Genomic DNA, 16,654 nt, shown 5'->3' on the forward strand with positions numbered 1-16,654 from the left:
AGGACCATCCTTCCAGATGATGTTGGGGTATCCTCTTGCACTGAGGTTACCTCTCCGGGGGAGGGAACTCCAGTTATTAGGAAGAGACGGGTATTAGTAATGGGTGATTTGATTATTAGAAACATAGATAGCTGGGTTTGAGATGACCGGGAGAACCACATGGTGACTTGCCTGCCTGGTGCGAAGGTTGCAGATCTCTCGAGACATCTAGATAGACTTATGTGTAGTGCTGGGGAGGAGCCGGTGGTCGTGGTACATGTAGGTACCAATGACATAGGGAAGGATAGGAGAGAGGTCCTGGAGGCCAAATTTAGGCTGCTAGGTAAGCGATTGAAGGCCAGGAACCCCATGGTAGCATTCTCTGAAATGCTTCCAGTTCCACGCGCAGGACCAGACAGACAGGCAGAACTGCAGGGTCTCGATGCATGGATGAGACGATGGTGTAGGGAGGAGGGGTTTAGGTTTATTGGGAACTGGGGAAACTTTTGGGAAAGGGGGAGTCTATACAGGAAGGATGGGCTCCACCTAAACCAAAATGGAACCAGATTGCTGGAGCTTAACATTAAAAAGGTCGTAAAGCAGTTTTAAACTAAAGGCTGGGGGAAAGCTGACAGGTGCAGAGGAGCACGTGGTTCGGACATCCCTTAGAGGAGGATCTATAAATGGAGATTCCCTATGTCCTAATAAGGAGGAGAGGATGGAAGATCATAAAATACAGGTAGGATCTGAAGAGAAACTGTCAAATGAAAAACAGTCCCATTCAATTACATCAAGTGATGGCAGGCAGCTAAAAAGTGACAAGTTTTTAAAGTGCTTACATGCCAATGGTAGAAGTCTAAATAATAAGATGCATGAACTAGAGTGCCTCGTGTTAAATGAGGAGATTGATATAACAGACATCACAGAAACTTGGTGGAATGAGGATAATCAATGGGACACAGTAATACCAGGGTACAAAATATATTGGAAGGACAGAACAGGTCATGCTGGTGAGGGAATGGCACTATATGTGAAAGAAAGCGTAGAATCAAATGAAGTAAAAATCTTAAATGAACCAAACTGTACCACAGAATCTCTATGGATTGGGGGATTTCAACTATCCCCATATTGACTGGGTACATATCACCTCAGGAAGGGATACTGAGATAAAGTTTCTTGACACCTTAAATGACGGCTTCTTGGAGCAGCTAGTCCTGGAACCCACAAGGGGAGAGGCAATTCTTGATTTAGTCCTAAGTGGAACACAGGATCTGGTCCAACAGGTGAATATAGCTGGACTGCTTGGTAATAGTAACCATAATATAATTAAATTTAACATCTCTGTGGCGGGGAAAACACCACAGCAGCCCAACACTGTAGCATTTAATTTCAGAAAGGGGAACTACACAAAAATGAGGAGGTTAGTGAAACAGAAATTAAAAGGTACAGTACCAAAAGTAAAATCTCTGCAAGCTGCATGGAAACTTTTAAAAGACACCATAATAGAGGCTCAACTTAAATGTATACCCCACATTAAAAAAAATAGTAGGAGAACCAAAAAAGAGGCACCGAGGCTAAACAACAAAGTAAAAGAAGCAGTGAGAGGCAAAAAGGCATCCTTTAAAAAGTGGAAGTTAAATCCTCTAGCAAATGAAGTGTAAAAATATAATTAGGAAGGCCAAAATTTTTTTTGAAGAACATCCAAACAGCAAAAACATTTTTTTAAGTACATCACAAGCAGGAAGCCTGCTAAACAACCATTGGGGACACTGGAGGATCAAGATGATAAAGGAGCTCTCAAGAACGATAAGGCCATTGCGGAGAAACTAAATGAATTCTTTGCATCGGTCTTCACGGTTGAGGATGTGAGGGAGATTCCCAAACCTGAGCCATTCTTTTTAGGTGACAAATCTGAGGAACTGTCCCAGATTGAGGTGTCATTAGAGGTGGTTTTGGAACAAATTGATAAACCAAACAGTAATAAGTCACCAGAACCAGATGGTATTCACCCAAGGGTTCTGAAGGAACTCAAATGTGAAATTGCAGGACTACTAACTGTCAGCTATAACCTATCATTTAAATCAGCTTCTGTACCAAATGACTGGAGGATAGCTAATATGACACCAATTTTTTAAAAGGGCTCCAGAGAAGACCCTGGGAATTACAGGCCGGTAAACCTGACTTCAGTACCAGGCAAACCAGTTGAAACTATAGTAAAGAACAAAATTGTCAGACATATATATAATTTCTTGGGGAATAATCAACATGGTTTTAGTAAAGGGAAATCATGCCTCACCAATCTACTAGAATTCTTTGAGGGGGTCAACAAGCATGTGGACAAGATGGATCCAGTGGATACGAAAGGCTCTTAATCAAAATAAGCAGTCATGGGATAAGAGAGAAGGTTCTCTGGATTGGTAACTGGTTAAAGGATAGGAAACAAAGGGTAGGAATAAATGGTCAGTTTTCAGAATGGAGAGACGTAAATAGTGGTGTCCCCCAGGGATCTGTACTAGGCCCAGTCCTATTTAACATATTCATAAATTATCTGAAAAAAGGGGTAAACAGTGAGGTGGCAAAATTTACTCAAGATAGTTAAGTCCCAGGCAGACTGTGAAGTGCTATAAAAGGCTCTCTCAAAACTGGGTGACTGGGCAACAAAATGGTAAATGAAATTCCATGTTGATAAATGCAAAGTAATGCACATTGGAAAACATAATCCCAGCTATAAATAGAAAATGATGGGGGCTAAATTGGATGTTACCTCAAGAAAGAGATCTTGGAGTCATTATGGATAGTTCTCTGAAAACATCCACTCAGTGTGCAGCGGCAGTCAAAAAAGCGAACAGAATGTTGGGAATCATTAAGAAAGGGATAGATAATAAGACAGAAAATATCATATTGCCTCTATATAAATCCATGGTATGCCCACAACTTGAATACTGGGTGTAGATGTGGCTGCCTCATCTCAAAAAAGATATATTGGACTTGGAAAAGGGCAACAAAAATGATTAGGGATATGAAACGGCTGCCGTATGAGGAGAGATTAATAAGACTGGAACTTTTCAGCTTGGAAAAGAGACGACTAAGGGGGGATATGATAGAGGTCTATAAAATCATGACTGGTGAGGAGAAAGTAAATAAGGCAGTGTTATTTACTCCTTCTCATAACACAAGAACTAGGGGCCACCAAATGAAATTAATCGGCAGCAGGTTTAAAACAAACAAAAGGAAGTATTTTTTCCACACAATGAACAGTCAACCTGTGGAACTCCTTGCCAGAGGATGTTGTGAAGGCCAAGACCATACCAGGGTTCAAAAAAGAACTAGATAAATTAATGGAGGATAGGTCCATCAATGGCTATTAGCCAGGACGGGCAGGGATGGTGTACGTAGCCTCTGTTTGCCAGAAGGTAGGAATGAGCGACAGGGGATGGATCACTTGATGATTACTTGTTCTGTTCATTCCCTCTGGGACACCTGACATTGGCCACTGTCGGAAAACAGAATACTGGGCTAGATGGACCTTTGGTCTGACCTTGTATGGCCATTCTTATGTTTAACAGAGAAAGAACATACAAGTAGATGAACACTGTGAAGAATGGGCACAGCATGACTAGTAACATCTGGGTTTTTTTTCCTTTTCTTTATTCATTGGGAGTAGAGGGGGAAATGGGGGAGTTAGTAAGAGCAAAGGAGGGAAGGAAAGAGGGACTGTCACACTCTGTCAGCTCCCTAACCGTGAGGAGCAGGCCTGGTTTTGTAGGCATCACAGCAGAGGGGAGCCTTGACAAAGCCATGGTAAGGGTATTGCTCCCCTCTCCCCCAATCGGTTAGATTTATCTACCTATTGTACTGATATATGCTATCAAACACTCCCGAGCTGATGCGTACACATCACTTCTTAAAGCAGTTACATAACCACATATGCATTAGCTAGAGAACACAGAACTGAATGCATAAACTGGCTTCTGGCTTACTACTTTAACCACTGAGAGACTATCAACAATCAGCTTGGCCTCCTAATCAAAAAACAGTCACTACTGTGAACCAGTGAGCTCTCACATAGGCACTATTAGCAAGGCATGTCCCTGCACAAGTGCGCTGTTATCCTTCAACAGCACCAGCTGATTCATTAACACAGAAGACACACTCTGTCCTCAGTTAGGCACAGCCCTGTATTCATTGTACCTTGCCATGGTGGAGATGCCCGCACAGGGTCACATTCCGAATCAGCTCAGAGTTGTCCATCAGATCTGCCAGGAAACTAGAGGAAGGGAAGAAACAAATGACAGTTAGCTGCTTCTATTCTGCCCACAGTACGATCCCCCAGTAAGACCTGGCACTTCAATTGCACCTTTCATCCCAGGGTCTTGAAGTGCTTTAGAACATTCATTCTCCTAGCTCCCTGCCAGGTAGGTAAACATCCTCAATTCACAGACTGGGAAGCTGACCCACAGAGATTAAGTATTGGACCAATGGTATTGATCCATTGCTAGATGAAATGGTAGAATTGTCAAAAACAGTGCTGAAAAGGTGGAAGTGTTCAATAAATATTTCTGTTCTGTACTTTGGGAAAAGCAGATGATGTATTTATATCATACGATGATGATAATACACTTTCCATTCCAACAGGACCGCTAAACAACAGCTACTAAAGCTAGAAATTTTTAAATCAGGAGGTCCAGAGAACTTGGATCCAAGAATTTTAAAAGAGCTGGCGAAGAAGCTTGCTGGACCGTTAATGTTGATTTTCAGTAACTCTTGGAACACTGGGGAAGTTCTAAAAGACTGAAAGAAAGCTAATGTTGTGCCAACATTTAAAAAGGGGATGACCCAGTTAATTATAGAGACCCGTCACCTTGACAAGATAATGAAATGGCTAATATAGGGCTCAAGAATTAAAGGAGATTAATATAATTAATGCCAAGTAACATTGATTTATGGAAAATAAATATTGTCAAATTAATGTATAGTCCCTTCAAACCACTATCAAGTTCAGCATAAAAGGTAATAAATGTTGATCCCTTCGGTAACACATCTGACTTGGTACTGCATGACGTTTTGTTTAAGTAACTAGAATGATACGAGATCAACATGGCACATATGGATTAAAAACTAAGAGACAGGTCTCCAAATGTAACTAAGTGGGGAATCATGACTGAGCATGTGCTCTTCTAAAGGCATTCCGCAGTTCTTTGCCCTATGCTATTTAACGACCTGTATGAAAACAAAATATGCACTAACAAAATTTGCAGGTGACACCAAGATTGGAGAAGTGGTAAATGAAGAGACTAGGTCATCGATACAAAGCGATATGGATCACTTGATAAACTGGAGGCAAGCAAAAAAGATGCATTTTTATATGGCTAAATGTAATGTTATACATCTAGGAACACAGAATGGACGCCATATTTTTAGGATGGGGGACTCTATCCTGGGAAGCAGCGATTCTGAAAAGAACATGAGGGTCAATGGTGGATAATCTATGGAGCTCCCAGTGTGACGCTGCGGCCAAAAGAGCTAATGTGATCCTGGGATGTATAAACCGGGGGAATCTTGAGAAGGAGTAGAGAGATTATATTACTTTTGTATCTGGCACTGGTGCAATTACTGCTGGAATACTGTGTACAGTTCTGGACAATTCAAGAAGGATGTTGATAAATTGGAGAGGGTTCAGAGAGGAGCCATGATGATGATTAAAGGATTGGACAAAATATTGTCTAGTGATAGACTTGAGGAGCTAACTCTATTTAGTTTATCCAACAGAAGGTTAAGGGATAACTTGATCATAGTCTATAAGGACCTATGTGGGGAACAGAAATGTAATAACGGACTCTTCAATCGAGCAGACAGATATAACAAGATCCAATGGCTGGAAGTTGAAGCTAAACAAATTCAGACCAGAAATAAGGCACAATTTTTTAACAGCGAGGGTAATTAATCACTGTAAGAACTTTAACGTAAGAACATAAAAATGGACAATGGCCCTTCTAGCCCAATATGTTGGTCTTCTGACAGTGGCCAATGCTAGATGCTTCAGAGGGAGTGACAGAACAGGGCAATTTATTGAGTGATCCATTCCTTGTCATCCATTCCCAGATTCTAGTAATCAGAGGTTTAGGGACACCCAGAGCAAGAGGCTAATAGCCACTGATGGACCTATCCTCCAGGAATTTATCTAATCTTTTTTTAACCCAGTTATACTTTCGGCCTTCACAAAATCCTCTGGCAACAAGTTCCCCAGGTTGACTATGTGTTGTGTGAAGAAGTACTTCCTTATGTTTGTTTTAAACCTGCTGCATACTAATTTCATAGGGCAATCCCTGGTTTGAGTGTTATGTGAAGGGATAAATAATAATACTTCCCTATTTACTTTCTCCACACCAGTCATGATTTTATAGACCTCTGTCATATTCCCCCCAGTCGTCTCTTTTCCAAGCTGAAGAGTCTCAGCCTTTTAATCTCTCCTCATATGCAAGCTTGTTCCATACCCCTAATCATTTTTGTTGCCTTCCTCTGTACTTTTTCAACTCTAATTTTTTTTTTTTTTTTTTAAGATGGAAGGACCAGAACTGCACGCAGTATTCAAGGTGTGGGGTGCCATGCATTTATATAGTGGCATGATGATATTTTCTGTCTTCTTACTGGTTCGTAACATTCTGCAAGCTTGTCTGAGTACCGCCGCACACTGAGCAGATGTTTTCAGAGAACTATCCACAATGACTCCAAGATCTCTTTCTTGAGTAGTAACAGCTAATTTAGACCTCATCATTTTCTATGTATGGTTGGGATTATGTTTTCTAATGGGCATTACTTTGCATTTATCAATATTGAATTTCATCTGCCATTTTCTTGCCCAGTCACCCAGTTTTATGAGACCCCTTTATAACTCTTCGCAATCTGCTTTGGACTTAACTCTCTGAAGTAGTTTAGTATCATCTGCACACTTTGCCAACTCACTGTTTACCCATTTTTCCAGAGCAGCGATGCCCCAAGAGCAGCTAAGATTTAGTCAGGGGCATTTATAGTAAAAAAAAGTTATGGACAGGTCAGGGGCAGTGAATTTTTGTTTAGTGACCTGTCCATGACTTTTGCTAAAAATACCCATGACTAAATCTTAGCCTTATTTATGAGTATGTTGAACAGTACAGGTCCCAGTACAGATCCTTGGGGAACCTTCCTATTCACCTCCTCTATTGACACCTCAATCTGGTACAGTTCCTCAGAATCTATCACCTAAAAAGAACAACTCAGGAGTTTGAATCTTCCCTCAGATCAGAAGACGGATGCAAAGAATTCATTTAGCTTCTGCAATTGCCATGTCTTCCTAGCTCCTCAATCGTCCAGTGGCCCCACTGATTGTTTGGCAGGCTTCCTGCTTCAGATTGTTACGTTTTTGTGTCTTTTGCTAGTTACTCTTCAAATTCTTCTTTTGGTCTGCCTAATTATACTTTTACACTTGCCTTGCCAGAGTTTATGTTCCTTTTCATTTTCTTCACTAGGATTTGACTTCCGATTTTTAAAGGATGCCTTTTGTCTCTGCCTTTTTTATTCTGTTGTTTAGCCATGGTGGCTTTTTTTGATCCTCTTACTGTTTTTTCCCCTCTTTTTTATTTGGGGCATAGATATAGTTGCAGCTTCTATTATGATGTTTTAAAAAAGTTTCCAAGTAATGTGCAGGCATTTCACTCTTGTGACCATTCCTTTTAATTTCTGTTTAACTAGCCTCCTTGTGTTTGTGGAGTTCCCTTTTTTGAAGTTAAATGCTACTGTGGTGGGTTTCTTTGGTATTTTCCCTCTTACAAGGATGTTAAATTTCATTACTTTATGGTCACTTTATGATCACCACATGAGTGTTTCAGCTATATTCACCTCTTGGACCAGATCCTGTGCTCCACTTAGGACTAAATCAAAATTGCCTCTCCCCTTGAAGGCTCCGGGACTAACTCCTCCAAGAAGCAGTCATTAATGGGGTCTAGAAATTTTCATCTCTGCATTCACTCCTGAGATGACAGGTACTCAGTCAATATGGGGATAGCTGAAAGTACAGGGGAGTCGCATCTTACGCGGGGGTTAGGTTCTGAAGTCAGCGCGTAAGGTGAAAATCGCGTATAGTTAAACGTTCATTGAGTGGAATGGCGGGCGGAAGTGCCCGCACTACAGGGACAGTATTTAAATTGTTATTTTTTTTGTTTTGCCGAGCATATATAGTTAAAATCGCGTAAGTTAAATGCGCCTATGATGCGACTCCACTGTATTGCATTATCTGTTTTTGTAGTCTCTCTAATCTCCCTGAGCATTTCACTGTTACCATCACCATCCTGGTCACGTGGTCAGTAGTATATTCCTACAGCTATATTCTTATTATTCAAGCACAGAATTTCTATCCATTGAGATTCTATGGTACAGTTTGATCCATTTAAGATTTTTACTGTATTTGACTCTATGCTTTCTTTCACATATAGTGCCAGTCCCCTACCAGTGCGACCTACTTTGTTATTCCAGGATATTTTGTACCCTGGTATTACCATGTCCCACTGGTTACACTGGTCTACAATTTTTGAGAAGTCGTCTGCTTCAGAGATAAAATGTGCTATTTATTATGTATTTTGATGTGCTGAATTCAAATATGACAATTAAAACAACTGATTGGCTACCGTTTCTAAGATATTTAAGTTTTTACATTTTATGTCTATGTATATTGTGTAGATAGTAGAGTTTTAATCATAAATTGTAAACCTAGGTCTTTTCATGTGTTTATGGTTGCTTTACATGATAATATTTCACCTGTCCTGTTTATGTAACACTTTAAAAATCAGCAAAAGGGTTATATAAATAAAATTTATTATGAAACAAAAGGCAAACAACTATTATGTACATAGTTTAGTCCTATTCAGTGTCTACTCGGCGCTTCTTGGCTTGTCTCTTGTATTCATTAAATGGAGCATCTCTTGTCACTGTCCAGCAATAGTCTGCAAGCATTGATGGGCTCCATTTGCCCTGATAGCGTTTCTCCATCGTTGCAATGTCCTGGTGAAATCACTCGCCATGCTCGTCGCTCACTGCTCCGCAGTTCGGTGGAAAAAAATCTAGATGAGAGTGCAAAAAATGTATTTTTAGTGACATGTTGCAACCAAGGCTTTTGTATGCCTTGAGGAGGTTTTCCACCAACAACCTGTAGTTGTCTGCCTTGTTGTTTCCGAGAAAATTTATTGCCACTAACTGGAAGGCTTTCCATGCCGTCTTTTCCTTGCCACGCAGTGCATGGTCAAATGCATCATCTCAAAGAAGTTCACGAATCTGAGGACCAACAAAGACACCTTCCTTTATCTTAGCTTCACTTAACCTTGGAAATTTTCCACGAAGGTACTTGAAAGCTGCTTGTGTTTTGTCAATGGCCTTGACAAAGTTCTTCATCAGACCCAGCTTGATGTGTAAGGGTGGTAACAAAATCTTCCTTGATTCAACAAGTGGTGGATGCTGAACACTTTTCCTCCCAGGCTCCAATGACTGTCGGAGTGGACAATCTTTCTTGATGTAGTGGGAATCTCTTGCACGACTATCCCATTCGCAGAGAAAACAGCAGTACTTTGTGTATCCAGTCTGCAGACCAAGCAAGAGAGCAACAACCTTCAAATCGCCACAAAGCTGCCACTGATGTTGGTCATAGTTTATGCACCTCAAAAGTTGTTTCATGTTGTCATAGGTTTCCTTCATATGGACTGCATGACCAACTGGAATTGATGGCAAAACATTGCCATTATGCAGTAAAACAGCTTTAAGACTCGTCTTCGATGAATCAATGAACAGTCTCCACGCATCTGGATCGTGAACGATGTTGAGGGCTGCCATCACACCATCGATGTTGTTGCAGGCTACAAGTTCACCTTCCATGAAGAAGAATGGGACAAGATCCTTTTGACGGTCACGGAACATGGAAACCCTAACATCACCTGCCAGGAGATTCCACTGCTGTAGTCTGGAGCCCAACAGCTCTGCCTTACTCTTGGGTAGTTCCAAATCCCTGACAAGGTCATTCAGTTCACCTTGTGTTATGAGGTGTGGTTCAGAGGAGGAGGATGGGAGAAAATGTGGGTCCTGTGACACTGATGGTTCAGGACCAGAAGTTTCATCCTCTTCCTCTTCCTCGTCTGACTCAAGTGAGAATGATTCTGGTGCATCAGGAACCGGCAGTCCTTCTCCGTGGGGTACTGGGCGTATAGCTGATGGAATGTTTGGATAATGCACAGTCCACTTTTTCTTCTTTGACACACCTTTCCCAACTGGAGGCACCATGCAGAAGTAACAATTGCTGGTATGATCTGTTGGCTCTCTCCAAATCATTGGCACTGCAAAAGGCATAGATTTTCTTTTCCTGTTCAACCACTGGCGAAGATTTGTTGCACAAGTGTTGCAGCATATGTGTGGGGCCCACCTCTTGTCCTGATCTCCAATTTTTCAGCCAAAATAAAGGTGATAGGTTTTCTTAACCATAGTGGTTATACTGCGCTTTTGTGATGCAAAAGTCACTTCACCACAAACATAGCAGAAGTTATCTGCACTGTTCACACAAGTACGAGGCATCTCTGCTCACTTTGGCTAAACAGAAATGTGTCCCTTTGCAAAATCAAACACTGACAAATAAGAGAGCACGACACTGTATGATTTCTAGAGCTGATATAGGGCAATTTGTTCAGCAGAGTGATGCAATCATAACGAAGCTTACATCATCCATGACTTCTAGGAATAACATGATGCAATTCATATCATGTATGACGCAATACCAGCTTCAGATTGCATCATTCATTGTTTTGCCTAAAAAGCAAGTACTGTCCAAACCCAGTCATAGATTTATTCATAGATCCAGTCAAAGATGTATTTTAGTCATTTCTGGTTTAAATTGAGATCCCTTCCCTTTATAACTCACTTATCCTCCGGCATTCCCAAGTCAAGGGTTGTATATACTGACCCAATAGCATATCTTGAAAACTAGAGCCAATCAACAATTTTAAGCATCATTTTCGTTCTCAGTGACCCAGAATTAGTAAAGTTTGACTACATTTATTTCAGAAGCATTTTGGCTGTAGAGCAGTGTTATCATTCCACCAAGCTTCTGTGATGCCTAGTAATCCTCATTTAATACCAGGCACTCAAGTTCACCCATCTTCTTGCATTTGTACACAAGCTCTTATAAAATTTGTCAATATTTAGTTGTCTGCCTTTATGTGATGTAACTGAATGGGACTCTTTCCTTTGACTGTTTCTCTTCAGTTATTTATCAGGGGCTTTGATGGATTCTCCATCACTGGACATTTTTTAATTGAGACTGGATGTTTTTCTACAAGATCTGCTTAATGCCTCACACTGCATTATATAGAATGTCAAAGACCACAATGGTCCTTTATGGCCTTACAATCTACAAAGTGCCTCATACAGTCAGTAGGACAGCTGTAACTAGTATCCAGGATTCTGGACTCTCTCTCTATTTTTTCTGAGTGACTCAAGAAAATAGGTTTTAAGTGAATTCAAGGTGTGGGTTTCTGACTGACAAACTCCACGTTAACTGGGGGGGGGGGGGGGGATGATGATGAAAACTAAGGACTGAAGTTAGTGAAGTAAGGACACTATGCGTGCTGTGCAGTGCAGTGAGTGTAATGCATTTTGAAGCTTCAGTTCCTTTTGTACCTTTTTCCTTCTCCCCTCTAGCTAGGGAAAGGGGAACCAGTTGCTCTTGCAGTTCTGCCGATGGTGTCCCTATGCCAATGAAAGGCCAAACTGCTGCTGTTTTGGAAAGCTGGAAAACAAGACGTTTTCACCTCCAGTCTAGAGCAGCTTTTTCCTCTGAGTAGTACATACCAATCCCTCTTATCTCCCCTCAGGCTGTGAACATGGGAAAGCGAAGGATACACTGTATGAACTACTTGAACCAAATACGAACTTTTGAAAGAAAAAGCCACACAGTACTCACTCCATCTCATATACAGTGACAGGCAACGTCTGCTCCATCAGGGAGAATTTCTTGGTTTTCACAGGTTTAATAATAGGCTCTGAAAACAAAAAAAAATGAAAAGGTATTCCTTAGTACCCCTCAGACGCAACATTCTCTCTAATTTTAGAGGTTCACTGTAATAAAGAGTAGACAAAACTTTAAGCTGTGCAGAGGATCAGAAACTAAACTGAAATAAGTTTTAATTTGCTTTCTTTAAAGTAACTCATGAACAAAATTATTCTTTCTTAACTATCTCAATAGAACTTCTGTTAAAATGACAGAAACAAAACGCTAACCAGAATGAATTCTGAAGAGAGGAAACTAATAATACTGCCAAAAAACTCTAACCCTAACCCTAATGATACTGCCAACAGCAAGACTTTATTTTCCTTCTCCCTTACAAGTTTGTTTTAAGAAGCCCTCCCTGATCACACCCACAATTTACTAACCTATCATTACTCACCAGTGAGAGGCTGGGTATCTTCCTCCTGCACTATGGTCTCTACCTCAGGTCCGTAAACCTCTTCAGCAGTCGGATAGTATTTCTTATCCTCATGCAGTACCACCTCCATTCCAGGATGATCTTCATCATGATCTCCTATATCATCGTCATCATCATCATCATCAAGCTGAAACCAAGAACAATACTTTGCTATTCTTTAGAGCACTATACAAACATTAAACTCCGTAGTATTATCATCCCTATTTTACAGTTAGGAAACTGGAGGCAGTGAGCGGGAAGGTGATTTGCTGATGGTCACACTTCAAGTCGTTGACACAGCTGGAAAAGAATCCAGCCATCATAACTACCACTAGAATCTAGATCATATGCAACTACAGTGCAGGTCCCAGTCTTGCTGTATCAGGCACTGATCAAAGTCAGGTTCAGAAAAAGGTTCTGGGGGCTCCCCCACTTTTTGGTTTGGAGGCCATTTTTCCACCTTGAATCCATTCCAGATAGCCACAATGAACAGCAGGTCATCTTTAAAACAGATACCAATGCCACATGCAAGTGATGCTTGCACAGCAAGCAATCGATACCAATACCCTTTATCAATGTGCACAACATACCCAAGGCTGGCAGTACAAGTAGTGAGACACACTAGACCCCTTCTGCATCAAGGTGCGGCTACCAAACCCTGTGCATTAAACCCCAAAACCCCACACGTGTGAGAGTTATGATTTCACTAGTACAATAATGATTATTTTGCATATGCATATAAATACTTGCACCATTAGGAGCTCTACTACTTTAAAGGAACAACCCAGTGATTAGTTCCAATTTCTTAGGTCACTAAAGATCTACCAAAGAAAGTGAAAGAGCAATTTTTTACAGTGAAAGAGCAATTCCTAAACATATCAGTGGCTATTTCTGTTTTCATAAATATAAATACTACTCAAATTCCTCTATTCCATAAATGTTCCTACACCTAGCTCATAACCATAATCTCTGAACACCTTCCAGTCATGTATTAAACATGATTAACATGTGTCATGTGTTGGTGTTAACATCTCTTAATGGGAGACACTGGAAAGTATGAGTAAAATAATGAGGGACTCAGTGTAAGGATCTTGCTTAAAACACAAGCTATGGAGCTCCTACTTGAAAGCGTACAACAGCAGGGAAACTCGCTTAAAACAGAGAAAGTTTCTTATTTTTTCACACATTCAAGTGGAAGCTGAATTTCCTTGTCTTTTTCTGGCTATCAAGAGGGAAGCTTCTTATTAGATTTTTAATTTTTATTATGTTTTTAGAAATCTACTAAATCAGAAAAGTTAATGGTACATCAAAGTTTTCCTTGAAAACATTAAGTAAGTGTGCTGTGGTATGGGGTGTTTTTGTTTTGTTTTTTGAGAGAGAGAGAAATCATTTTCTGGGGACAGGAGACACTGACACATAAGGAATAGTTACTTTTCAGCTTGCACCAGAGATCTGTTGATAACTATAGTCAGGATTAAAATTCAGGAGAAACAGGTTAGAGCAGGAGGAGGAAAACTTAAGACATGAATAACCTTCATTTCAGTATTACGTTATTTTGGTGAAAATATAAATTAAGATTTTTTTGCACAAGTCTCACTGCACCTCATCAAGATCCTTGGCCTCTCTGCCCAGTTCATCATCATCATCATCAGAGTCGAGCTCTGGCCCAATGTAATTCCCAAACTCATCATACAGGTCTGTGTCCATGATGCTAAGTACCAAGAGAGACAAAGCCATGTGTAACTAGAATAATCGAGGCAATTGTTTTCCTGCACCATGGATGAAGCTGCATCCCGCCCCCATCCCTCCACCCAGTCATTTACGTTTATTTGTTAAACACATTTGATAACTGACTCCCTCCGCCAGCACCCAGTGCTCCCCCCCATGGCCCTTTCCAGGGCCCCCCTTCACCAGCTCCCATCCCACATCACCCCCTCTAGAGCCCCTGGTTAATCAGCAACCAGAGCCCACCCTACACTGCACCCCTGCCACTCCTAGCACATCACCCCCACATCATCCTCCCCAAAGCCCCCATCACAGCACCCTGTGTTCCCCCAGATAACCCCTCTCTGCCAAGTCCCCCACAGCACCCCAACATCCTTCCGAGCCCCAATCACCAGCACCACCCACATTACCAGACCCCAGCACCCCCCCCTCCAGAGCCCCTTCTGCCAGTCCCCCACATCCCCCCCAGTCCCCAACGTCCCCCACATCCCCCCAGCCAGTCCCCTGCATCCCCCCCGTCACATCGCCTCGTCCAGAGCCCCCAGCGTCCCCCCCACACCAACGTCCCATCAGCAGCACGCAGCCCCCCATCCCCTCCCAAGAGCCCCCATGGCCCAGCTCAGGCCAGGCCCGCACGCCTCACCCAACGCTCGCGCTCCGCGCCTTCCGTTGCGGCAGCCGCTGCCTGCGACAGTGCGACACCAGCGCGGAAGGCCCCGGGGGCTGGCGGTTCGACTGCCTAATGGGCCGCTTCAAACCCCGTTGCAGCCAGCGCCGCGGCCGGGGCGGGAAGTTCGGAGATGTAAGCCCGGCTGGGTCCGCGGCCCGTGGGGCCGGGACGTCTCGGCTGTGTAGCCGGTTCTGATCAGGCGTTTGGCAAGACAGCCCTAGCCGGGGGCCTCAGCTCCGCGGCGCGGCCGTTGTTATGGAGACCGCAGGTGAGGCCGGGCGCCTGGCTGGCGCGTTGGGGTCCGGGGGCGCAGCAGGGGTCCCCGAGGGCTAGGTAGGCTCAGCTCCGCGGCGCGGCCGTTGTTATGGAGACCGCAGGTGAGGCCGGGCGCCTGGCTGGCGTGTTGGGGTCCGGGGGCGCAGCAGGGCTCCCCGAGGGCTAGGTAGGCTCAGCTCCGAGGCGACCTGGCCCGGCCGGGCCCTGACTCCCTCCCGCCCCCCCCCCCCGAACTGTCGCGGCGGAAACAGTCCTGCCCCGCTCCGCGCCCCACTGTGGCCAGGGCCCCTGTCCGCTAGTGGAGCAGCCGCCGCTGGGGTCCCTCGCTGCGGGTCTGTGGGCGGGCGAGCCCCATCAGCAGCCGTCCACTGGGCGCGCCCTGGAACTCCTCTGACTGGTGGCACCTTTGGAGTCGTAGTGCCGGAGCTAATGTCTGGCGCGGGGGGGGAGGGACTTTTTGGCCCCAGGGCCACATCTGGGAGTAGAAATTGTCTGGCGGCCACGAATGCTCCCAATTGGGGTTGGGGTGGGGGAGGGGTGGGGGTGGGGGAGGGGTGGGGCCGGCTCCAAGTTTTTTGCCACCCCAAGCAAAAACATTTTCCCGCGACCCCCGCCCCCCCCCCCATTCCAACCCCTTCCCCAAATTCCCGGCCCCGCCTCCTCCCCCGGGCGCGCCGCATTTCCCCTCCTGCCCAGGCTTGCCTGGGAGGGAGGGAGGAGAAGCGGAGTGGCGGCACGCTCGGGGGAGCAGGCAGCAGTGGAGTGGAGGTGAGCTGGGGGGGGGGCAGTTCCTCTGCCCCCCCCCCAGGGTTACTTCCTGCGGCCCTCCCCGCACCCCCAACCGCTGCAGCTCACCTCCGCTCTGCCAGCTCCCCTGAGCGCGCCGCCACTGCTCCGCTTCTCCACCCCCCCCCCCCCCGCTTGCCGCAAAACAGCTGATTCACGCGGCAAGCCTGGGAGGGAGGGGGGAGAAGCGGAGCGGTGGTGTGCTCGGGGGAGCAGGCGGCAGTGGAGCGGAGGTGAGCTGGGGGGGAGCGGTTCCTTGTACTCCCCCCTTGTACTTCCGTTGCGGCAGCCGCTGCCTGCGACAGTGCGACACCAGCGCGGAAGGACCCGCGGGGGGAGTAGGAGTTTGGGGTGTAGGAGGGTGCTCTGGGCTGGGACTGAGGTTCAGAGAGCAGGAGGGGGATCAGGGCTGGGATTGGGGCGTGGGGAGAGGTTCAAGGGTGCAGGCTCTGGACGGCGCTTACCTCAAATGGCTCCCGGAAGCAGCGCCATGTCCCTTCTCCGACTCCTAAGTGGCGGCGCAGCCAGGTGGCTCTGTGCGCTGCCCTGTCCGCAGGCGCCGCCCCTGCAGCTCCCATTGGAGCGCCAGAGGGGGCCATTGGAGCGCGTAGGAGCTAGTGTGGAGTGGCCCCCTGACCCTGCTCCCCGGCTGGAGTCACGTGGAGCGGCCCCCTACCCTGCTCCCCAGCAGGAGCACTGGAGTGGGGAAAGCCCCAGACCCTGTTCCCCAGCGGGAGCTCGAGGG

At 44.8% G+C, this 16,654-nt stretch overlaps 1 protein-coding gene across 2 annotated transcripts in view; it reads right to left on the minus strand.

Annotated features, from left to right (window-relative positions):
• The window catches only part of EFTUD2 (elongation factor Tu GTP binding domain containing 2), a 40,285-nt gene extending 23,853 nt beyond the window's left edge, over positions 1–16,432 (minus strand). The window contains exons 1-5 of one of the 2 annotated variants that reach the window (XM_065422797.1): positions 16,374–16,432; positions 14,055–14,163; positions 12,435–12,600; positions 11,951–12,029; positions 4,171–4,246 (exon numbers count right to left, since the gene is read on the minus strand). In XM_065422797.1, coding sequence (XP_065278869.1) covers positions 4,171–4,246; positions 11,951–12,029; positions 12,435–12,600; positions 14,055–14,159 — 426 coding nt within the window. In that variant the 5' untranslated portion in view covers positions 14,160–14,163; positions 16,374–16,432. Of the gene's footprint in view, positions 1–4,170; positions 4,247–11,950; positions 12,030–12,434; positions 12,601–14,054; positions 14,164–14,820; positions 14,889–16,373 lie in introns of those variants that run through there. The other variant, XM_065422795.1, reaches the window with a different exon arrangement.
• Between the last annotated feature and the right edge of the window lie 222 nt (positions 16,433–16,654).

This window comes from Emys orbicularis, chromosome 25 (assembly GCF_028017835.1).
Source record: "Emys orbicularis isolate rEmyOrb1 chromosome 25, rEmyOrb1.hap1, whole genome shotgun sequence".
In the NCBI taxonomy this organism is placed as follows: Eukaryota; Metazoa; Chordata; order Testudines; family Emydidae; genus Emys; species Emys orbicularis.